This window comes from Caretta caretta, chromosome 17 (genome assembly GCF_965140235.1).
Source record: "Caretta caretta isolate rCarCar2 chromosome 17, rCarCar1.hap1, whole genome shotgun sequence".
In the NCBI taxonomy this organism is placed as follows: domain Eukaryota; kingdom Metazoa; phylum Chordata; order Testudines; family Cheloniidae; genus Caretta; species Caretta caretta.
Genome location: NC_134222.1, coordinates 8,257,432 through 8,282,283, shown reverse-complemented (window position 1 = coordinate 8,282,283; position 24,852 = coordinate 8,257,432). Strand labels below are relative to the sequence as shown.

Genomic DNA, 24,852 nt, shown 5'->3' with positions numbered 1-24,852 from the left:
ACTCCTTTAAGAGCTCTTATGTATCACTATCTTTTGTGATCTGTAAGTCCTGCTGTGTTAATAAATATTATCTTGGCATATTTTGAAACTGTGGGGATGTGTGTAATTTGTTTGTAGTCCCGAAATGTTTGTTTTTCCTGAAAAATACAAAGTTTAAAGCTATAGTATCCCCTTAGACGGGAAGTTGCCTCTCTGCTTGTAGATCAGAGTACAATGCACTGCAGTTCTTGAAACAAATTGAATTAAGTACTTTGAGCTTACTTCCTGTGCCCTTCTGGAACTTTAAATACCAGGCTGAGCTTCAAATGATTTAACTAGGGGTGTGAGAAGGAAGTTTAATCAGCTAGTTGTCTGGGGTGGAAGGGCAGGTTTGTGAATTCTAATGTTGGGGAATGTTGGTGGCTTGACAACACTGACGACTGATATAGTTTCTTCCCATGCTATAGTTATTCTGTAGATTAACAGGGGACTTGTGTCTCAATATCGACTCATATCTTAGTTTCTCTGCTGTTACCAACAAGGGTGCCAATTGGGTGGTGAAGGGTTTTATGATGTGAACTTAAGTCCCTTGGAAACTGAAAAGACAAATGAGCACAATTCAGGTAGCATAGGCCACCAACAGTCTTCCGATGCTAACTACTTTTGGTCACTGCTAACCTGGAATGAATTTGCACTGATGACCTAGAAGTGAAAGGTGCTATTCTTGTTTCTGATTTGTAACTTTTAGTATAATTTTTATATCCCAGATTACTCAAAGTTAAAAATAGATTTGTGGTAATTTCCATTTCAGAGCCCATTGTTCCTTTGGGATCTCCTAAATATTGGGATCACTTACACTTCTATTACTGATAATCTCAAGTATGAGGTATAAAAGTGATGATACTAAGCTTGCTGCATACATAGTAGCTTCTCTTTACAGCTTTGCTTGTGAAATCAATTTTTTTAAATGAGGAAGCAGTAATAAAGATTGAGGACTAAGAGGGTGCCAAATTTTTATTTTAATTTGGACTTTTTGGCCACAAGACCTAAAGCTGGCAAAAAGTCAGTAGAAACTTTTTGTTCCTCTTCATACAAATCGTGAGAAATTTTAAAGGGAAAATTGTTCCCATTTTAGAAAGCTTGTTCATTAGGTCTTGTCCTCAAACCTTTTTTTGGACCAGTGTCTAGAAGTGTCAATGCTGACAGACATTAGATGGTAGAGTTCCTTTAAAATTGTATCTTTGTTGATCAGATAACCATATGTGAGTTAGGAGGAATGGGGAGTGAATGACTATTAAAATGCTTGCTAGATTTAGTTTTATGTTGAAATTTTATCTCTGGTCATGATCCATATGTCAGTAGTTTTTCGCCCCTGGTTGTTGTGTAGAAGTTTAATTGCAAGATCTCACTCAGTGTAATGCTTCTATGAATACAAGTGCTTAAAAGCTTTTACATCTGCCTCATTAAGGAATCTAACAGTTAAAAGTATAAATTTGTGTGGTTTAGTTTTCCAAGTCGAGCAATAGCGCTTAGAAGTACATAGCAATCCTCCAAAATATCTGGAGCTCTAGGATTCTACAGGCTTAAACCAAGCTGTTTCTGCTAATGCAAGCTCTAAAGGGCTTTTATTCTGCTCAAAGCATTGTTTAACTAAAAAAATATTTAGTAAGATTCCCTAATTCCACCGCATGGGAACACTTTTTTTCTTTCTTTCATTTTAATATATCAACAGTGAATTTGGTGCCTTCGGTAGTGGCCAGATTAACGGCTCTGAGACCTGCATGAACTAGAGTAAATTGAATAGCTCCATTGTAATCACTGGGATTATATTATTTTTCACCAGTTGAGAATCTGTCCCTTAATTCCTCCAGATGCATCCGATGAAGTGAGCTGTAGCTCACGAAAGCTTATGCTCAAATAAATTTGTTAGTCTCTAAGGTGCCACAAGTACTCCTTTTCTTTTTAATTCCTCCAGTCACCAATAGGCACAGTAGCACGAGCCTCTGTACTGTGCCCTGGCCTGGAGGGATCACCTAAAGGGGTAAAAGTGAAGCTGTGTCTATGGCACATTCAGCCCATTTGAGCTCTTTGCAGAGACTGCCAACAAAATTGCCAATTAATGTCAATTGTGGTGTTTTTGTGACATGGGCCTCTCTCTGCTAGGAAGAGAACTGACAACTAGGTCATTTTTATAGAGATCACCTAACGGCACTCAAGTGATATAACAATTTTCAATCGCCAGGCTTGAATTCAAACCTGCAGTCTAGAGGTGAGAGGCTTCACCTGTACATATCCAAATGAATTTAAAAATATATATCCTCTCATCACCTCCTGAGTCAACATTAATATTTTCCTTTAAATATTAGTATCATTGTCGCTGTTACTATTGAATGGTTTTCTCATAAACCATTGACACAGAAAACTCAAGCCTGTAAATTTTCTTCCAGACAGTGTACAGACGTAATTTGATCCATGATGGTTGAAGTAGATTATTGTAGTCAGCTCAGATGAGGGATGTCAAGTTTACATGTGTAATAGGTAACACTAGGAAACAGTTGGATAACTGTATTTCATCCTCTGACAATATTTCTATATGCTCCCTGACAGGTGGTATTCTAATTCTCATCAACAGCAGTGATGCTGGTGAGTCTTGCTGTGGCTATTTCCAAGCAGTTGCCAGGCAGGTCGTACTGTTAGAGAACATGATTTTGATAGTTTTAAAATGGAAAATGCTGTAAAGAGGGGGGAAATAATTTAAGGATAAATATTGCAAACATTTTGCTATTGTACTTAAGGTATGGGTTAACTGTGCTATTAAGATTCTAAGGCTCCCACAAAAATCATTGTTTTCTGTGACGAAAATACAAAGAAGCTTTTCCGTATTCTTGGTTCATTACACATTCTTTTTAATGTGCCAACACAATGTGCAATTCTGATTACATCACTGGCTTCATGGTGCATGAAGTTTGAATAAATTTGACTCTGATCAAATAAGTATTCTTATGATTGTGTTAGGTTGCTTGTGGAGATTGATCAGAGAGAGGTAGGTGGAAATAATATCAGTCTTTGCTTGTTGTTCATGTCATTTGTATGGATCACTAAGACCTTTATTTTCTGCTCCTGTCTAGATTCTTTGCATGTCCAAATTACATTGAAAGAAACAGTGATGTTAAAAGGCTGGAAGACTAATACATTAAAGCAGTATGTTTCTGCTCCTGGAAACATACAATCCAAAATGGCTTGGTGGTAAATATCTAGATAGGTTACAAAATTCATAGATAACATAGCTAACACAACTGGCAGCACTTATCCAAGGGAGAACATGAAGGCAGTTACCTTTTTTACTGCCAGCACTAGTGCTGCATCCATATTGCACTTCAGAATTGTTGGAAAATGGACTGTGTAGCTGTTTTCACGATTCTGATTCAGAAAAACACAGGATTCTAGTGGAATAAAACTGTCTAAAATGATCTAGAGCACCTGTATGCTTAAATAGGTATTTAAATATATATACATATGTTTAAAACAGCTAGATATATGATCTGTGCTCAAGTCTGATCATATCTAATATAGCCTAAATGGAAGCCATATGTTCCTGTTTTATTTTAATCTTACAAACTTTCTCCTTTATTCCCTTTTCACACTTGTTTCTTTCAGTAATTTGGGGATCCATGCATACTGTACTGTACTTGAATTTTAGTCTGACTGCAAGATATACCAATGTCTAACGTTGGGGGCCTGCTGTGATGATTATATTTGTATGGGAATAATTACATTCCGATTTTTATATTCTCATAAATATAAAAAGCAAAATATATTTTTCATCCTTTCAGAAAGAAGCCAAGAAATTACCAGCATTGCTGTTCAGGGAACACTTCCTTATTACCCTGTAATATCTTGCATATACTTTTGGTGGGTAGATTTATGAGAGGAGTAATTAAAGATTGTCTTGCATGATCTATTCATGGCTTGACTTACTTTGACAGGGCTCTTTGCAATATGTTTTTCAAAAACTGGTAATGAAATTTAGCTCAGTATAGGCTGAAATGCCGTTCAGGTTGCCAGAAATGCTAATCAGTCTTGAAAGATTAAATTATGACTTGCTATTCATCTTATATCCATTATTAAATATTTTCTGATGTAACAATTGCCAGACATTGTGATCCTCCCTTGGCAGGAAGATTACAGTACCTTGAAAGCAAAGCACATGGAAGAATTTTTTTAATGGATTCAATCTTTGCTCATTCTGTAATACATTTTTAACGATGTTTCACTCCCTTCTATTGGCTCAAATTCTGCCTTTTGCATGAGTTTCTTGAATGAGGAATACAGATATTTCTTGAATAAAAGCTGTATTTGTTGAAGACAGTACTTAGTTCTTAGAATTAGTTCAGATCTACGTTAAGTGAATTTTCTCTTGATTTGACAAAATACTGTCGCTGGTACTCAACCGTTTAAAAAACAGGTTCAATTGCCACTACAGTAAAATGAAGCTTTTATTACCAGGAGTTCTAGCTGCAGTGTTTTTACTGAAGCTAATTTTTTCATTAAATTTATCTCTGGTCTCTAGGAAATAAGCTACTGCAGGAGTGATTCTTCACGTTGTCTAATAAAACATCATTGTGCCAGTAATAAAAACACCCATGTCATGAAGAGTTCCCTTGAGTCCAACACTGAGTGGTTTTCACATGTCAACTGCTTCTCTATATATTAGTCTGGTGGAAGGCAGCTCAGTTGCCTTTCAGGAAAAAAGAAATGAAACTGTTTTTACTTTACACAGCAGATGAGTTAAATGAGAACCTGGATCAAGCTTTAAACCTGCTGCCTGTTACAACCATCACAAGGACTGTGACTCCATTTCCCATGGTGGGGGCGGGAGAGGACTGTTGAGTGGCAATGCAATATACATACTACCCAAACAGTATTGATTTTACAAAGGGGTTAAAACCATATTTCTGATAACACCTGGTTTGCTTTATGGCATTTAGAATTGCATTCATATTTTTATTTTTATTGGCTTTTTAATAAATTGCTTGGGCTCTGTATTAGGTATAAAATAATTTTACCCAGGGTCTGTTATATTTTCTAAGGGTCCTTTCCTTTAAAATTTTACTCACCTGAGGTGATCCCATTGAAGTCAATGGGACTGCTCAAACGAGTAAGCATTTGTAGACCGGAGCTCTTAAATTCCAATCCTACATCTGAATCTATGCAAGCCAGACCCCTGTGCATGTGGCTTCAGTTGCAAGATCTAAAGATTTAATTGTTAATGAATTAAAATATCTTCTTGCTGCCTTTGCCAGGGAGATTATAGTGGAAGCTTGGTCTACTTGTTAGAGCAAAGGATTGGGAGTTCTGGTTTCTAATCCAAGCCCTCGGTGTGATCTTGAGACAGGAGTCAGATTGAGGGGAAAGAATACAATGATGTGTTCTTTTAGGATCTGCCCACAACACATGCTTCTTTTCCTTCTGAGCCAAAATGAGAAGTCATCCACAGTAGACTGTGCAGATCTTCATAATATGATCATCATGTATTCTTCTACTTATTCTTATGGCGATACCATCAGTCACTCAAATGCTTCAGCAGCCCAAATGTCATTTCTTAGGAAAAAATCTAATCTGTGATACTTTATGCCACAAAGGGGCTCTTCACTTTGTTTTGGCAGCCGTTAAACTTCTCTGCAATTCTTCCAATTGTTGGACTTCTTGATTAATCATGTGTGTGGATCAGGTCAGGTCAGGAAAGCTGCCTGAAGCTCCTGTGTATTCTCCCCTTCCAGTAAAATGAATAAATGATGGCAGAAATGTTTTGTAAAAGCGGGTTTAATCCTCAGGCTAGCATAGTCAGACTGAATTAAAAGGGCAGCTGGAATGTCAACTTGTTTCCACACTATCTCTTTATTAAACCTGAACTACTGTTACTGCACACAAGCCAGTCAGAACCAAAATGTTTATCAGAACAGCCTCTGCTAAAATGATGCTAAGAGAATGTGTGTTTGTGTTTGCTTTATCTTAAGACCATTTTACCCAAGGCACTGAGCATCCGCTGAGTGTCTAATCCAAAATGACAATTGTTAAAGCCTGAAAACAAACATCAACCATGGCTTTTTAAAAATGCTTTCACAAAAAGTATATGGCCCCTGGCTTTTTATGCCTCCCCATATGGAACAATCTCAATCTAAATTTAAAACCAAAAAGGTTGAATGAGTAACAGACAGAGCCTGGCAGAAATAAATCACTGCATAGCTTCCTTTGGTGGGCTTAGTGAAGCAAACGGAGCCTCTTGCCTCCTTACACCCCTTTATGGCAGCAACAGGACATATTGGCCCGTATAACTACTGGGTGAGTATAAATGCTTGATTGAAGATTTGTGTAATGTGGTTGGTTTTCTATCTAGTTGTCTAAATCAGTAACACACGTAGCAAAAACAAAGATCTTTGCAGCATTCTTATTTTTCCTGAAACTTGTATGCTTGAACAGCAGTCTGAGTCGTGCAGCACTTCACTCATTTATAATTCAAAGGAACAAAACTAGTGGTTTTTTACATGCCTACATCATCTTCATAACATACAGAAATATTTTTATTTATTCTTTGGGGCACATTCTGAGCAATGAAGTGGGAGGAGAAAGTGAGGCTAATTGTCAATTTTGCTAATTTGATAAAATATTTGGATTGCTCACATTTACATTTTGCCGTCCGTTTCTCTAACGAGTGTACCACGAAAATGAATTGTCAACTTGTACAGTATGTACTCTGGAAATATTAGTTTTACTGAGTATAATGTTTCTTTGTTACTGGTATGTACAATGAAGATGGCAACTTACAGTTTAATATAAAATGTTCAGGAAAACAACGAGGAGTCCAGTGGCACCTTGAAGCCATGCATCTGCAAGCCACGCATCTGAAGAAGTGGGTTTTTTACCCACGAAAGCTTATGCCCAAATAAATCTGTTAGTCTTTAAAGTGCCTCCGGACAACTCATTGTTTTTGTGGGTACGGACTAACATGGCTACCCCTCTGATACTTAATGTTCAGGAAGTCAAGGTTTTACACTTAATATAAGTAGAGTTAATGTATAGTTCTCTACATAGCAATTTTAAGGTTATTTTTTGTGCTAGGTCTAGATTAAACCTCATATTTAATTGTTACACCAGTGCAAACCCAATACACTATTCTTATGGATCTTGAAGATTTACAGCTAGTGGCTATCATTTATGTACAGTGTAGGGAGTTCTACTTGACCTTGGGAGAGTCTGTAATTGTGTGTTCTTGTTTCTGTCTCAGATATAGATGACTTAAAATGTGCTCCCTTTGGAAACTATAACAGTGGCTCCGCAGTAAGTAGCCTTGCAAGCTATGACTGGTCTGACACAGAAGACATTCATCAGAGCAGGAAGCTCTCTTCCTTTGTCCTTTCTTCAGGAAGTGGAGCCTCTTCAGCTACTTCAGTTCTTCAGAAGAAGGAGACTTTGTTTGGCAGTTCAGAAAACGTTACCATGACAACAGTTTCCAAAGTGACCACCTTTTCTACTGAGGATGTTCTACAGGATGTTAAATTTGCAGCCTTCACAAGCTTTAAAGATCCTGGTCCCAGGTGTCAAAGTGATGATGAGACCGAAGACTTTGGAGAGTTCTCAAGACCTTTGTCAGAAGCGAAGGAGTCAGTGACAGTTGACGCAAGCCCAGAGGTTGGCTTAGCTACCAACGGTATCTTACCTGAAATGGCAAAAGAATGTGTGGATGACTTTGGAGAATTCCAAAGCGAAAAGCCAAAAATTAGCAAATTTGACTTCTTGGTGGCAACTTCGCAAGGCAAGATGAAATCTAGTGAAGAAATGATCAAGAGTGAGCTTGCTACCTTTGACCTCTCTGTTCAAGGTGAGCATGTTCAAGATGGTTCACAGCATATATGCTCCTATCTGCATATTGTGCTATTCCATCAATGGTTAAATGAGAGATTTCTCTTTGGAGCCAGAGCCCAAAGCCCATTGAAATCAGCGTGATTTCCATTGTTTTTCCATTTTCCATTTCCATTTCCATTGACTTCAGAGGGATTTGGATCAAGCCCTTTTAGAGTTAACTATTTTTTGTTTTATATACTGCAAGTATTGTAAGCATTGAATGGGCTTGAAGGTTGAAACTTTAGTCTCATCACCTTGCATGGGGAAGCTTGCATTGCTGTTTTATATGTTAAGTGAACGGAGAACTTCATTCTTCTGGGCTGTCAGTGCAGCACTACACTGATTTTAAGGGCTTTTCTATTGGTATATGCTGTATATAATTAGCTTGTAATATAATTTCTTATAGGGTCTCACAAAAGGAGCTTGAGTCTGGGTGACAGAGAAATAAGTCGTTCCTCTCCTTCCCCAGCTTTGGAGCAACCATTTAGAGATCGCTCAAATACTTTGAGTGAGAAGCCTGCTTTGCCTGTCATCAGAGACAAATATAAAGATCTCACTGGGGAGGTAGAGGTAAGGAATGGTCTGGAAAGCAAGTTAGGCATGGACCAATGCAATATTAAAAATATCCCAAATTCCAGCTGTTTGAGATTATAGCTAGATTTACAGTTTGGGTCATGTTCCTGAAAGGGGTGCTCAGTTCCATGCAGGTTTGGGCCCTTGAACTGTAAAATGCTTGAGAAGGAGATTTCTTGCTAGCTGTCTATAAAGCTGCATGCCACATGTATGGTGCTTTAGGAATAATAAATAGTACCTTGTTGTTTAAAACATTCATGCCAGCTACCCAAACTCAACACTAGGTAAAGTCAAGGTAGTATATTAGTTATACTTCTGTGGCCCATCCCTGCACTTGAATAGATGCACATGTGTAAGAAACAAAGCTGTTGTAAACTGTGAGGAATTGGTAAAATGAATTTAAAGGATAATTAGCCAGATGAACTGCGGTGTACTGGGGGTAGGGGACGCTTCATATAGTTGTTTACTGTTTGAAGCCTATAAATGCATATGTTTGGAAAGGTTTCAGAGTAGCAGCCGTGTTAGTCTGTAACCGCAAAAAGAAAAGGAATACTTGTGGCACCTTAGAGACTAACCAATTTATTTGAGCATAAGCTTTCTTAGTCCCTTTGTTCCCCAATTTATTTGGACAGCTCCTCTTTCCCTGAGCAGGGTTCCAAGACAGCATAAGAATAATCTTCTGTAAAAAGAATGGCTTCATGAAGTCTGCCAGTAAATAGATATTTAGAGCACCACAGTTGGTCTACTTCTTTCTGATGACTCACATCACCTCTGTGACACATTAAGCTCCACTAGGTCTATTTGGGAGGAAAATCAGTTTATGTAACTTCTCATACAGCACTGCTATTTAAGATTTAATTTCCACAGTCATAAATATCTATAATCCAAACATACAGTGTCCAACTTCCTTATTTTTAGTTAGACACATCACTAGAAATCATTTGAGTCACTGTGATCAAGTGGTCTAAGACTGTGTCTGGAAACCAGTAATTCCTAAAATATAATCCCAGTGTTGGCCCTGGGTCCACTGGCTTTGGGAAATCACTTAGACTCTTAATATCTGTCCATACTGTGTTTACTTATTGCACTCACCTATGTAAAGAATTGGTTGTAAAGTGCTTTGAAAATGTAAAGCACTCTATAAAAGTTCTTCCTCAGTAACAAATATGCAACCTTGTGACCTATGCAGCTATGGTAGGCACTTGCAGTTGGAGCTTTCAGCCATTCCGATTTCTTCTTTCGTTATTTTCAATTTGTCTTATAGCTCCTGTGGATCAAATGTTGCAGTTAAGATGCAAAGAGAATATTTACTTTCTATTGGTTGTCCTACTTGTGTGGAAAAAGATGCAAAATATTTTTTTCCCAAATCCATGCTTCAGAACCTTATGTGACGGTCTGCTGTTTTTTATGAACACCGAACCAAAATGAGAAATTAATACAGGAAAATCACATGTATGGTTGGTCTCAAATAGATTACATACTGGGAGAGACAGAATCTTTTCTGTGCCCATTCAGCTGAAGTATAATAAACTATAAAGAATTCAGACTATCCTTGTCTTTTCAAATAGGAAAGCGAGAGGTATGCGTATGAGTGGCAGAGATGTTTGGAAAGTGCCCTACAAGTAAGTGTGTAACCTCTACCAAAATTACCTCCTCTTTTCCGTACAGATCACCTGATATACTCTTTCAGACTCTGAGCATCTGGACAGGGTATGCATGGACCTGTATGAATTGATTTAAAAATTAATGTGTCAATAGACAACAACTAAGTATGTGTATATATAAATTAACCTAACCAGATAGGTCACCGTATCAAGTAAAGCTAGTATCTTATTCTTCGTCACTTAAAGTTAATTTAGCCATTGCCTAAATTTTCAAGTGACTAGTTAATTTGGGCGCTTCAGTGACATCTTATAGGGGCCTGGTTTTCAGAGGGTGGAGGCTCAGCACTTTCAGAAAAGCAGGCCCCTCTAAAATGTCTCAAAGTGGGCACCCAAGATCATGAGTCACTTTTGGTAACTTAGGCCCTTATGTTTGCAGCTACAATAGTTCTCCTCCTTGAAGTGTTGTTTTGTTGGATTAATGGATAGTAAACGTTGCCAAACATCACTTTTAAACAAAATTCCTGAACACATGCTTACATTTCCATCAGCAAAAAGGACAGTTGAATGAAGATGAGTTGATTTCTAAACATGGCCATTCCTCTACCCTGGTCTGTATATAGTTATAAGCAAGAACAAATTAAACCCATGTGACGGACTATACCAACTCTCCTGCTAATTGCATTAATCTCTCTTTAGTACAGCAGTTTCTCTTTTTTGTAATTTTGTTTGTAAAAGTTACTTCGAGGTAAATAAACTGGTGGTATAACCAGCATCCTTTCTGCTAGGTCATTAAGAAGGCAAATGATACCCTAAATGGAATCAGTAGTTCATCTGTTTGCACTGAAGTCATCCAGTCGGCACAAGGCATGGAATATTTATTAGGTATGTTTCATTTTCTTATGTCTCTTACATTAAGTGTGTCCCCATTTAAAATAAGAGGATGTTATTAATTGTTTCCAAATGGTGTCCTTAGCTTAATGAATTTCCAAACTGGAATGATGAGTGACTCTTTAGCCAAATGAATATAGCACAATAATTTTGAAACAGATTAAGGTGGTCACATGTTTCTCAATGTCTATTAGGTGCTCTTTCTGAGTCTCAGTTTTGGGAATTTCTGGTATGCTCTGCTTGGGAGTTAGCAACTTGCCTATAATTCTCCACTCTAATTTTGACAGGGGTTGTTGAGGTCTATAGAGTAACAAAACGAGTTGAACTGGGTATCAAGGCCACCGCAGTGTGTAGTGAGAAACTCCAACAGCTGCTAAAGGACATTGATAAAGTATGGAACAACCTGATAAGCTTCATGTCACTTGCTGCTTTAACGGTAAGGCCATAATTAAGCTGCCTCTTTGTTACAGGAACCCTCATGTTTAAATACATGGATGGAGCATTACATATGGTTATGTATTATGACACCTTGAGGAGTCACTTAAACTCCCTGTTCCTTATTTTCTCCATTTGTAAAATGAGGGTAATAGGCAACTTTGTGAATTGGTTTGAGCTCGTCAGGTGAAAAATACTGTGTGGGTGCAAGGTGGTGGGGTTGCCTCATTTTCTAATGATTTCGATAGTATATCTGCTCATCATGTAATTTAAATTAGACAAACATGAATCTAGAAAGGAAAAATAAGTGCCTTCATGACACTCCAGAAGTGAGCTTCCCGAGTTCTCGTGCTCTGCTTCGCCCTGCGGGAGACTGACTAGACGGCAAGATCTTCCAAGTATTACGTGTCTTACTCTGGTTTTGGGAAGTGCCTAGCCCATTTTGGGAACTGCTGCAAACTAAGTAATAATGCTTGTTTTGAGCTCTTTCCCTCCTCTGGCTGGAACTGCCATAGCCAGATGCAACTTGCTAGCTCTGGGATGGAAGAGGAAGTGCTTCTCTTCTCTCACAGCTTCGTGGGTAGCCAGTTGGGAGAGCGCTGTTGATGACATATAAAGAATGGTTCTGTGTAGTTTTTAGATGACTAGTGACTGAGAAGAGGAGCATCCACACTTGCAGGGAATTTAGAGGTAATGGGGTGAAGAAAGAGCTACTTGGGGCTCAGGATCAAGGAGTATCCTTCCTTGATAGGGGGGGACGGGAAAAGAGATGAACATTTAAAAATAGAAGGCAAGAAAATTCTAACTTTCCATTAAGCTTTTTCCATTTTTAACCATCATCTTTGGTTGCAATTAAATACTGTGCGTGTAGAATAGAGATGGGTACAGATATATAATGGATTTTTTTGGCAGGCACTTAACCACAATAATGGTTCAGCACATTTTGGGGGAATCATTAATTTGGGGGACATTGACATGATCCACTGTAATGGTTGCTTTGAACTCAGTGCATAGTGAAAGAGCCTTTAATCCTTAGATTAAGACCAGTGTATCATGTCCAGGATTAATAAATGCGTCATTTCCACAATACTCTCTCCTATCACTGAATCCTTAATTCACAGATCCCTGCATGCAGAGTAATCATGCATATTAAAAATCCTACTGTCACATTTATCGAGAAGTAGTTGCAAGGTGAGATCTGGTATGCTGGTTTTCCACTTGAAATAAACTTTTTACAGTCCCTGAAAAATGGAGACAACAAATGATGGGCATCTCCTCTCTCCCACCTCATCCGTACCACATATTGGTGGCAAACAGATCTTAATAAAACCTTGTCAGATTCTGACTGGCTTTATCTAATGCAACAATTGATAACGTCAAACTGTTGTTGCTCAGTTTTAGGACAGGTTGAGCTATCAGTGGACACCTAGGCATTCTCCTCTCAAGGTAGATAGTTGTCATCAAAAATGCTGTTTCGAATGTAAAAGATTTCTTAACATTCATGCAGGATTCTTTCATATTTAAATTGGGTGTATAAAGTATTGATATATTAGTAAGTACTTCAGAGTATTTTGTAATTAGTGGCCAGATTGTGATTCCCTTTCTTTCACGCTGTAGAACCTTATTCCATTTGTAGTCCTATTGACGTCAGCAGGACTACTCACGGAGTAAACGACTCTTCAGTGTGAGTGAGAGTGTCACAGTCTGGCCTTAAGCTAGGATGTCCAGTATTCAACCAGTAATTGTTTGGTAGGTAAGTCTTTTTCCCCAGTTAAAGGCAACAAAGATGTATAGAACTTTGTCGCTTCCTTGCTGTCTGATCGTGATGTAAAAAGAAACCATCACTCCTAAATTGTTGAGAATCTTTGGCTGGTGTGGTGCATCCCTGTGCACATGATCCTGTCGGTAGCTCTCATGTTTGTTTCAACATTCAGTTTTGCCACAACTTTGCCCTCATGTGACAAAACACGACCATTGGTGAGCAGAGCGCATGTGGGGAAAAATTCTTGCCTCTGGTGAGCAAGGCAAAACGTGTTTACTAGGTTTGTGAAATGGCACATTTCGCTCAGGGTGGATCTTACTACAAAGAGAGGCAGTTTACATCAGAAAATTTGAAGCCAGGACCTGAAGAAAATCTGGTCTGTGAGGCTTAGGCAATTGTGTGGTGTTTCTGTTGGGGTTGAGGGAGGGCTAGAATAAATTATTCACATTTTTTCTCTCTCCTTTCTTCCATCCTTCCCTCCCTGACCCACCAACCTAACTCCCTAGTGACAACTGTGAAATTTCATCCTGAGTTACAATCAAGGGGGTTTTTTGTTTGTTTTAAACATCTGACTTCAGTATACAATTCCCAACCCATATATTGGTCCTTAACCAGTCATTTACCAGCATAGCCAAATAAGGTTTTTGACTTGGGAGGATCAGAGTATTGCAGCACATCTCCACAACATCTACACTCATATTTTTTTAAGTTTTAAACCAATAGCAAATGACTGGCTTTGGTTTTGTTTTAAAAAGCAGATAATGGATCTGCTTGGTACCTAATGTATGGCACATCCCTTCCTGTAAAATTACAATCATGGATTCTAAATGGAGCAGAAGTGCCTGTTAAGTACATACGAGTCCTCTAGCTCGCAGGCGTGTGCTTGAAAAGGTTAATTTTATCATTTAAAGGATTAATTTCATTACAAGGTAATTTTATGCATAGCCTTATGGTTTTTCATTGCAAATTACTGTATGACCTTCTCATTTGCTTCACTCATGCATTTGATAAACAAATATTAGTACCTTTATTAATTTGATTGATCTACTCAAAGATTAAAGGTTTTTTTCAGGATTCCAATTATTTCTTAAATTGTTCAGCTATGGGATTGTGATTAGAATACCTAGAGTATGGATTACAAGTATGCATCTGTTTTAGGATCACCCAGAATTTTTAAAAGCCTCTTGCATTTGTATTGCTATGCATTGCTTTTGATTGTTTAAACATTACACATTACAACAATCTTGCAAACGAGCTTCAGTGTTTATACACCACCCAAATGCAAAATTACATTGACCATTTCTCTTGTCGCCTAAATGTAAAACGGTGCATCAGGAAAGCTATACTACATACTGAGCTCTCTTTTCTGCTTAAACACACAATTGTCCTCCCACTCCTTTTCATAACATAAACTAATGTACAAAATAAAACAATTAGCCCTCTTAATTGTTGCCTAGTTTGGGCAGCCATTAATACTCAGTTGTGTACTGATATGCCCTCATTCCAGATGCAGGAAAATCCTTGACTACTAACTGCCCTTCTATGGTTAGACATTAGTGCAAAATTGTGAGTGATCAACGTTAACCCTAGTTACCAATCTGGAAGCTGCACTAGCCACAATGGTAATTTATCCCATGGTATCTTTATAACTGCAAATAATATGTTGCCTACCTGTGTATATACATAGAATTCAAATATTCTCTCCTCTGTTACCTAATCCTTTTACAAGTGCTTGAATGTGGTAAATTAATGTCCATGGAGATTACATAGTATGCTTGAAAATATGCTAATGGCTTTGATTACAGTGGGCATCAATTTATGGGCATGTGTAGTATGTTATCTTTGCCCTGTGACTTTGTTTGCCTTCGTGCCCCTCCACAGCAGCCGCACCGGTAATTCGTCATAATGCGTGTGAATTTTTTTTTCCAGTGACTGAAATTGCCTAAATCCAACTGTCTCGTTATTTCTGTAGCCAGATGAAAACTCGTTGGATTTCTCTTCTTGTATGCTGCGTCCTGGGATTAAAAATGCCCAAGATCTCGCATGTGGGGTGTGTCTCTTGAATGTAGATTCTAGAAGTAAAGTAAGTGGAGGCGCCTTTATGCCAAACCCATTTTGCATTTACTACTTTAATTCTCTATCTGTGCCTAGTCTATGCTCACAAACTTCCTCGCTGTATTTTACCACCGACGGTAGCAAAGGTGGAATCCATATGGTAGGCAAGCTCAAACATTGTTACTACCACATCCTCTGGAAGATTAACTCCCCTCACCAACGCTCAACAGGCATGGGAGAGATGTGACTGGTGGCAGTTGTGTATAAAGGCTGAGACGGTAAATTCATTTATAAAGGGCAGCATGGGGAACAGACTTGGAAGCTGAGATTATTTAAAAAAAAAAAAAGCTTGTAATGAATTTTCCATATAAAATGTACCTGTGCCTATGAAGCCAGGTGGGGTTCATTGCCTTCAGTGTGGGGAGGAGGGACCCCAGAATAGAGACAGCAGTGAATAGCTGACCAATTCATATACATCAGGAGTTTTGTTGATCTTTTGGTTTCAACATTATTTCAGAAAGAAGAGAAACCTGTGGAAGAGCATCCTAGGAAAGTACGAATGAGTAAAATGATACTCTTTATAGATTCATCTTCTTAATTATGAGCGTGGAAGGCAAGACTGGTGACCAGCCTTCCGCTGTCATTCTCAATTGTACCAATCATGAACCCTTTTCTTATAGTCATTTCTGTGACTGTAACATCCAATTTGATCAACTAACACGTGCTCGAGTCCTCCCCCTTGTCTTGTCTGCATGCCAGTATATTGTGAATAACTTCCTGGTTTTTGTACTACTTTTGTTGTGTGGTAGATAATTCACTGTGATGAGTTTCTGAACAACTACAGCTTCCCGGTTTCTTGTTGTGGAAGGAGAATTGTAGCTTTCATGTGAGATAAGCTTTGACTTTTTGTCTTACAAAGCGATGCTCCAGCTGTTGCTTTGGGATAACACAAAGGCTATCGTGGTTTTAGAAATCCAGAGTAAAAATGTTTTGCAGGTTCCTTTTTTTTTTTAAACAAATTTTCAGCAGTATTCCGGAAGGTAACCCTAAGCTCTTCGAGAGAGCCTTGCAATAGGGAATTACAATGAAAAGCTGCTAGCTGTTCTGTTGTGGAACGAGAAAAAAAATTAATCTTTTCCCCAAAAGAGCTTATGTAAAATAAGCCCTGTAACTGCTTTTTTTGTGGTTGTTTACTCAGACATCTAAGCACTATCTCCTACTAGCAACGACTACATCAACCCCCTTCAGATATTCTTCATCTTGTTCATAGATTTTTCACTCTTTATTCAAAAAGGTTTTCTTATAAAGTAGCTGCACCTAACAGAAGACACTAGACCAAACTGAGCCCTGCAGTAAGCAGACGCAACTTTGGTATCAGAGGAGTTGCAACCTCTTAAATCACGGAGTAATTTGTCCCAGTGAATGAAATAATTTGAAGTCTATAGTTATGGGCTGGCCTAACAAGTTATCTCTGAGGTACAGTACAGTGTACTGTTTCCTGCCTATAGAAGATAATTAGTGAGAGATGCATGCAGCAAGTTGGATCAGCTCCCAGGTATGAGGTCAAATGTAATGCTAATCAAACCATGTCCACTACTAAAACCTGGTGTAGTGACTGAAGCTTACAACTTCAGCCATTGCAGTTGCGGATGTGGTCTGCCTTCAGAAATTCTTGCAGACTACAATGAAATTTTGTTTGCCATTTGGCCCATTTCTGCAGTTGAGGATGGTGTCTACAGAGTGAGAGGGTCGAGGTCTGATGCTACTGTGCCTTCTTAGTGTAAACACATCTGCAGATATCTGATCTCCTCTTTAGCTCTTACATCCCTGAGCAGATGGGACTGTCACACTTGTTTCAATTTTTGTTATTCTAGGCTTTTAATTCAGAAACGGATAATTTCAAACTGGCTTATGGAGGGCACCAGTACCATGCAAGCTGTGCAAACTTCTGGATCAATTGTGTGGAGCCGAAACCTCCAGGCCTCATTTTGCCAGACCTGCTTTGAAAGAACGTACGTTGAAGGAGGGATCACGTCAGTCAATGACAAGACATGGTCTTTATGGTGGTGATATAGGGGAATAAACACTGAAGGCTTTTTTGAGCAGTGGTTACTGAAATGTTCATTTCTGCATTTCTTCTGTACTGCAATGGGTCAAAGCCACTCTCCCATACGAGTTCCCCATGAAGAATTTCACTGGAAGGTTCAAGCCATCATTGAGGTTTTCAGAAATAATCAGAGAATTTTGTACTGTGGCATAAAACATGGCATTTCAACCTCTCTCTCAAGCTGGAATTGGTTAGCACTTTTTGAGATGTAGCAACTCACTGTGGTGATCAAGGCAAATTGACTCATGAAGTGGAATAGGTCTTACCGTTTCAAGAAAGAGATGAAATACTAGGCTGTGTGTGTTTAAACTGAAATGGCCCCTTAACCAAATGCATGAAATGTGTATTTGCTAACTATTCTTTCCTCTAACTTAAATATATGAACCGAGAGTGGTGGTTTTTCTTAGATATTTGCTCCTACGCTATTAAAATGCACAAAAAGTGACAGTAATGTTCAAGCAGAAATAAGTTATTGACCTAGAAGGAATTGGATTGTTAGGCTGCAATGAGCCATTGTTTGTTTATAGAATTATTGTTCTGTATTACAGAATACATTTTATTCCTACATTTAGCGGGTTAGTATTGGGATAAAAATCATTGTATATCTAAATTTTCCATACCATATCTTTAGGCTTCAGAACAGGCAGCTGGATTTTAAAACATGCAGTCTCTTCTACGTGGCTGTAAGTAGTAGACAAACCTTTTTACCCCTCTATTGGATTTGTCCTATAACTGCAAACATAGGGGATATACTTTCAAAATGATGTATTATGCATTTAGCCCTCTGTCCTTTGTTATGTAATCATATAACTAAATTGCTGCACATCATGTTGAAAATCATACCCCACTAATATCAAACGCCCCTCCTGTATATTTCACTACATATTTGTGGTGTATGACTATGCTTTTCTTGATGGGACTCCTCTGCATGTCTCATGCAATTTAATATTGTCTATCAAGGCTCTTTACCAGACTCTCTGAACTGATGGCACTGGTTGGCTTTGAGTTTGCAGTTCAGATATTAGCTTTTTCACACTGGAATTTGAGATTTCCCAGCAGACTGCACAAATGCGAAATACGTGGGGGGCTTTTTGGCAGGTGCTGCTGTCTGGACAGTAAGAGATTAATGTATCAGGCTATTGGAAAATGTTACTCACAAATCTAGACGTATAGGGCTCTTTCTTTAGAGACAACATCAAGATGACAGTGCAGAATACAAAAATAAAATACGTTTGCTGTGAAGACAGCTTCCCAGTTCAGAAAGAACATAACGGTTCTTGAATTTCTGAATTACTAATTGCTTTACAGAATTTTTAATCCAAAGGAAATGTGCTTTTATTTCAAAAGGGCCTTACCACTATATGGCCTCTTAGTTTTGACTCTCAGTGAGGAAAGCAAGAGTTGCTGTTTGTTTCCTCGGTATAACTGATGATTTCATTGTTCATTGATTTATTGTAGTTTCTCAAACAGACCTTGAGAGAAGCTTCCTTCTTTCCAAGATGTCATCAGCTGCTCAAACCAAGCCTTGTCTCTGTTCTAAGTAAATAGCTACTGCTGACCTGTGGTTTTCATTTCCTGTGAACAAAATTGCATAGGTGATAAAAATGGTTTGTCTAGTTCTAGTCACAGATTAATATATACCAAATGAAAGAGATCTTGGCTAATAAGAATGCTAAGTGAATGACCCTTATTTACATAAAGTAAATTTAAAATAGATCTTCCTAGTCTCAGAAACCTGCTTATTCATCTAATGGTAACATACTGCGCCTTCTGGTCTCAGACCCAAGTTAATCAAGTGGCAGCTTTTCAATAACGTAACAGTCAGCACCCACCTTCTGCTGTGCAGTTTATCAAAGCAACCTGATTTCTGATTGACTGGCCACTATTTTACTAACTAGTCGTGTTGTATAAGTGCAATAGACCTCAGAACAGCTCTTTGACAAGATAATTGTCCCCCTCAGCAAATACTACTTGTGTCACCTTGACCATATGCTTCTTGCCATGCCATATGCTGCTATATAGTCCTCATCATGCCTTGTGCTTACTAATGCAAGTCGTCCCACTGACTACTCTAGGACTTACAGTAGTAAGTTAGCAGGGTCGGACCCTTAGGCCCTGATTCAGCAAAGGACTTAAGCAAACACCTGATTTGTGCCTCTGAAAGCAATGGCACTATTCGCATGCGTAAGTACTCTGCTGAATCAAGGCAATAGCTTGTATAAATACTGTATTGGGACAAGGGAAGCCTTTTATTAGCGTAGGCTTTCTCCACGGCTCTTCTTCTTTTTTTCAACCCTCCTATGAGTTTTAAGAGCATGGCCCAAGCTAAAGTAGCTCCAGTGTGGAAACTCTACAGCAAATTTGTATTCCAAATACAGTACAGTTCATTGCACTGTGGCAAAAGTCTATTCTAATTACATTCTTTTTTTAATGTACTCGCTTGTTAAGCAAATACGTTGTCTCTGTTAGAAATATCCAGCATGTCTTTGGCACGTAAATAGAGGGAAAGGGCATTTACGGGTATAATTACAGTAGAGCTTATCGGAGTATGGCATTACTAGTCCCCTGCTCTGTACAGAATGGGAAAGAGGCAGGCAATACTAAAGTGATCATGTCGAGCAAAATGCATATTTCTAAACACCTTCAAAGGGTTCTCATGACGTGAATGTTTTACATTTAGATACCACTGATAAGGGCATTACACAAGAAGGATCATTCCACTTACATATCCTAGTCATTAAAATGATTCAGTGTTGCATTCAGCTTCTGAGCTATTATACTGTTAGCCAAGGGCCCAGTGTCCTTGGAAACTGTATCCAAGGTTACAACATTTTCTACACTGGATTGTATCGGACCATTTTCCCTTGCTTTCCTTGAGTGTAGGTTAACGCGCACACTGAGACTTTTAGTCTTGGCCTGTGGTGTTTTAGAACTGTAAATGAATTTCTTTTTGGATGTCTTCTGTTTCATTATCAAAATTTGTGAAAGTGAATATTTTTAATGTACATATTCTCTGGATTTGCCTTAGGATTGCCTAAGGAAAATTATTTTTATTTGTGTTCTATGTGTGTCTTGATTTTTAACAGGTTATTTTCTTGGTTAATTTAAATTTTTTTTCTATACTGTGCTCCATAGGTTCCTAATGGTGCAGTCTGACTAATTTTCTCAGTGGAAATATACTAAAGTCATCTTTCCTTCCAGTACTAATAGGCATTAGGGATAAATCAAACTGTACCAAGATCTCTCTTGATAAACTGGTTGTCATGTGACTTTTTAAATACCCCAGCAAGCTTTCTGACCTCTCTTTTCGTTATAAAGTTTTTTTTTATTTGTTACATGTGAATTATTACAATCTGCACTTGAACATTCCAGTGAGTTTTCAGCCCCAGCAGCAGTTTGTTTCTACTTAAGTTTATTTTGAAACTAAATTAAGTAGCACTTTCTTGGAAAACCATGTAGTAAATGTGAAGTTACGATGACGTACGGTCTAAGAAAAAGAAGCTTGTGAAAACCCAAGAAATATATTCTTTCCTAATTAGTTACATGTTAAATTAATGAGACCTGGAACAGAAAGGATGCCTTTTCAATAAAAGCTGCTATTGTACGACTACTTTTCCTTAAAGATCTTTTGCTCTCTGGGCCTTCATTTAATTCTGATTCTCAATGTTAAAATATAAACGTAATAGTTGTATTTCTTCCTGCATCTGGGTGAATATACATTTCTCTTGTGTAGATGGCTTTGTGATTAGTATAGCAGTGGATCCTCTTGTTTTAATTTGTGATGTGCTGGAGTAGTTGCCGGTATTTTAAACCTGGTAAGAATAGTTTTTATTACTTTACATTTTAATATGATTTACTTCACGTATTCTTGCAACAGTTTATAAATGCTTTGTTGAATCTCGATGAAATGTTGATCTCAATAAAGAACTCTATTTATGACAAATCTGTACGGTGAATTGTTGCAGGATGCAGCCAGTAGCGTGTTGCAGTGTGTTACCGATTCACATTGACATCTCACCCTTCATACTCTGAGAGAGCGCCTGGCTATGTGTTTAGGTGGGTTCTGATGGGACTTTTCCACAGGAATGAGGTGGAATCTTTCCCACTTTGGTGGGGGATCTGAGAAGCTTCCCACCAGCAAAACATACTTGGGAACTGCATTGATTTTTATTTTAAGTGTTGTGCAGATACTACATCTTGTTTAAATACAGAAGAAACAAACACTGAGAGCTGACATGTTGAGTTTGGTGGTAGCATTAAGTACCCGTGTCTGGCTCTGACTCGGCAAAGCACATATATAGTTAAACATATGCTTAAGTGATTTCCCGGGTCAGTGGATAACAATGCACCCCATAGGTCTACACTAGATTGGAGTGATTTTTTTTTTTTTTTTGGTCTAGTGGCCAAAGATGCCATTATTTCTAAGCTATATCCATAACGCCCAAAGCACGGTTACCAATAAGTCACTTGTACCCATAGGTCCTATGATAAAAATGCAGCCTGGAAGAAAAATGATTGTGCTGTCATAAGGTCTCAAGACTGCTTAGTCTATAAGCCTTGACATTGGTTTGATAGTACAAAATTAGGAGCAACTCAGTGAATTTTAACATGAATACATTTATGCTGTGCCTTTTAGCATAACAACTGGGGCAGGCCTCCTAATTATGCTGTGAAAGTAACTTGAGAAAAAACAGAAGTGCTTGAACTGCATAATGTTTTGGCTTTGACTCTCTTCTACGCTGAATTATTGGAAAATTAATATCAAGTCTCTGGGTAGAAACGAGACCAGCCTCATAATAAAGCACTCCTGTATTTGCACACCGTACTCCATGATTAACACGTTTGAGATGCCTCACCTAGCAACCTGGAGAGTGTGATCCCTTGAAAATGGCCTGCAGTGGGTGTAGAGAACTATTTAAATATATAGAGATGAGAACTTCCTGTTAGCAAAAGCGTTATCTGTATGGAAGAATTCGCTTTTCAACAACACCACCACAGAGATGTTTCAAGATATTTCAGATTCATCAACTGGTGGCAATACTGGAGTTAATAAATCTACAGCTCTACCTTTAACTTTGCTGGTAGTTTATAGATGGCTGTCTTGAGGATTCTTAGTCCCTAGGGAGGGTTTTTGTGTTAATCGTCTGGAAGAAGCACAGGACAGGGAGTTGGAGGATTTGGGTTCTAGTCCTCGGTCTGCCACAGTCATTTTGTGTGTCCTTGGCCAAATCACTTAGCATCTCTCTGAGTGAAATCCTGACTTCATTGAAGTTAATAGCAAAACTCCCACTGACTTCAGTGGGGCAAGGATTTCGTGCCCTGTGCTTTAGTTAACTCATCTGCAAGGCACCACAATTTAAGAAAGATGTGAACAAACTGGAGTGAGTCCAGAGGAGAGCAACAAAAAATTGTAAAAAGTTGATCAAACCTGCCCTATCGGGAAAGGGTAAACAAAACTGGCTGTGTTTGTCTTGATAAAAGAAAAAGTTGGGGTGGGAAGACCTGATGAGTCTTCAAATATGCTAAGGGCTGTTTTAAAGAGGACAGTGATCAATTGTTCTCCATGTCCACTGAAGGTAGGACAAGAAGAAATTGGCTTTACCCACAGCAAGTGGGGATTTAGGTTAGACATTAGGAAAACCTTTCTAACTGTAAGGGTATGTAAGCTCTGGAATAGATTTCCAAAGGATGTTGTCAAATCCCGGTCATTGGAGGTTTTTAAGAACTGGTTAGTCAAATACCTGTCAGGAATGGTCTAAGTCAGTGGTGGGCAAACTACGGCCCATGGGACACCTCCGGCCAGTGGGCCCCTCCTGCCCGGTCCCTGAGCTCTTGGCCTGGGAGGCTAGCCCCCGGCCCCTCCCTTGCTGGTCCCCTTTCCCCCTGCGAGCTCTTGCCAGGCAGGGCAGCTGCAGAGCCACAGCCCGACCCGGTGCTCTGTGCTGCGCGGTGGCATGGCTGGCTCCAGCCGGTCGGCACGGCTGCCTGTCCTGGTGCTCTGGGCGGTACGGCTGTAATGCCGCCAGCCACCGGTGCTCCAGGCAGCGCGGTAAGGGTGCAGGGAGCAGGGGGGGTAGGGTAGAGGGTAGGGGAGTTCGGGGTGGTGGTCAGGAGGCGAGGGCATGGATGGGGTTGGGGTGGTCAGAGAGCGGGGAACGGGGGTTAAATGGGGGCAGTCAGGAAGGAGGGGGGCAGTCAGGGAGAAGGGGTGGTTGGATGGAGCAGGGGTCCCAGGGGGGCAGTCGGGAAGGGGGGGGTTGGATGGGGCAGTCAGGGGTAGGGGGTCCGGTGCCGGTCAGGGGACAGGGAGGGGTGGATGGGGCAGGGGACTGGGAACAGGGCGGGTTGGATGGAGCAGGGGTCCCAGGGGGGCAGTCAGGAAGGGGGGGGGTTGGATGGGGCAGTCAGGGGTGGGGGGTCCGGTGCTGGTCAGGGGACAGGGAGGGGTGGATGGGGCAGGGGACCGAGGACAGGGAGGGGTGGATGGGGCAGGGGACCAGGAACAGGGCAGGCTGGATGGGGCAGGAGTCCCGGGGGGCTGTCAGGGCGAGAAGAAGTGGGGGTGGGATGGGGGCCAGGCCACGCCTAGCTGTTTGGGAAGGCGCAGCCTCCCCTAACCGGCCCTCCATACAATTTCAGAAACCCAACGTGGCCCTAAGGCCAAAAAGTTTGCCCACTCCCGGTCTAGGTGTACTTAGTCCTACATGAGCACAGGGGGCAGAACTAGATGACCTCTTGTGGTCCCTTCCAGCCCTCCATTTCTATTATTCTAAAAAGGGGAAAGAAACTTCCCTCCTGCACTGAGGAACTGAGCCTAAATTTGTTCATGTTTTTGAAGTACATGGAGATCCTTGCATTGATAGACGGCTAGCGAAATGCCAGGCTTCATAAATGTGTGTGTACTAAGGCAACGTTGCATTTTTGTTAACACCCCACGTTTTCACTTGCTGTTTTGTCTAAACCTACCACAGTTAATAGAGATAAATGTAAAAAAGGGGTTTCAGTGGAATTGGGTCTACACATATAAGGAAAAATAACCATTTGGGACACTTTAAATGTCTGTGCTCTTGAAAGCATTAAGGTATTTTATAACCACTTCATTTTAACAGTGGTCTCATTACGCCCAAAACCTTAGATCCATGTATTTGTTGAGCCTACAGCTGACGTGGTTTCCGTGGATGCTTCTCATTTCTATGCCTCAAGAGGTAAGCCGAGTTCTCCCTTTTATATCTCCTTGCACCATTATCCCACCAAACGCAGTAAGTGGGCTTGGGGCCCAATTCACTGGCCACTGGCTTCAATGGGAGTCATTCCATTGACTTCATTGGACACTGAATCTGACCCTAGAAGCTAATGTAGCATTTTCTTTTCCCAGTAGATGATTTTCAGCAAGTGGTACCTGCCCACTGTGGTGAAATTCAGATCTTCACAGTTCATTTGAAAACTTATTTCCAGTACTGAGTTAATCAAAGTGTATCTCTTGGATTCAGGCCAACCCCTCTGTCATGAATCCGTTTAGATTGTGTTTTCCCACTGATGCATGTGCA

The 24,852-nt window shown here is 39.7% G+C and overlaps 1 protein-coding gene across 8 annotated transcripts in view; it reads left to right on the top strand.

Annotated features, from left to right (window-relative positions):
* The window catches only part of SYNRG (synergin gamma), a 133,928-nt gene that overhangs the window by 49,917 nt on the left and 59,159 nt on the right, over nt 1-24,852 (top strand). For 3 of the 8 annotated variants that reach the window (XM_048823608.2, XM_048823607.2, XM_048823601.2), the window contains 8 exons: nt 7,265-7,858; nt 8,288-8,451; nt 10,023-10,076; nt 10,844-10,940; nt 11,234-11,382; nt 15,116-15,226; nt 15,716-15,751; nt 17,073-21,248. In XM_048823608.2, coding sequence (XP_048679565.2) covers nt 7,265-7,858; nt 8,288-8,451; nt 10,023-10,076; nt 10,844-10,940; nt 11,234-11,382; nt 15,116-15,226; nt 15,716-15,751; nt 17,073-17,204 — 1,337 coding nt within the window. In that variant the 3' untranslated portion in view covers nt 17,205-21,248. Of the gene's footprint in view, nt 1-7,264; nt 7,859-8,287; nt 8,452-10,022; nt 10,077-10,843; nt 10,941-11,233; nt 11,383-15,115; nt 15,227-15,715; nt 15,752-17,072; nt 21,249-24,852 lie in introns of those variants that run through there. The other 5 variants (XM_048823609.2, XM_048823610.2, XM_048823602.2 and 2 more) reach the window with 3 other exon arrangements.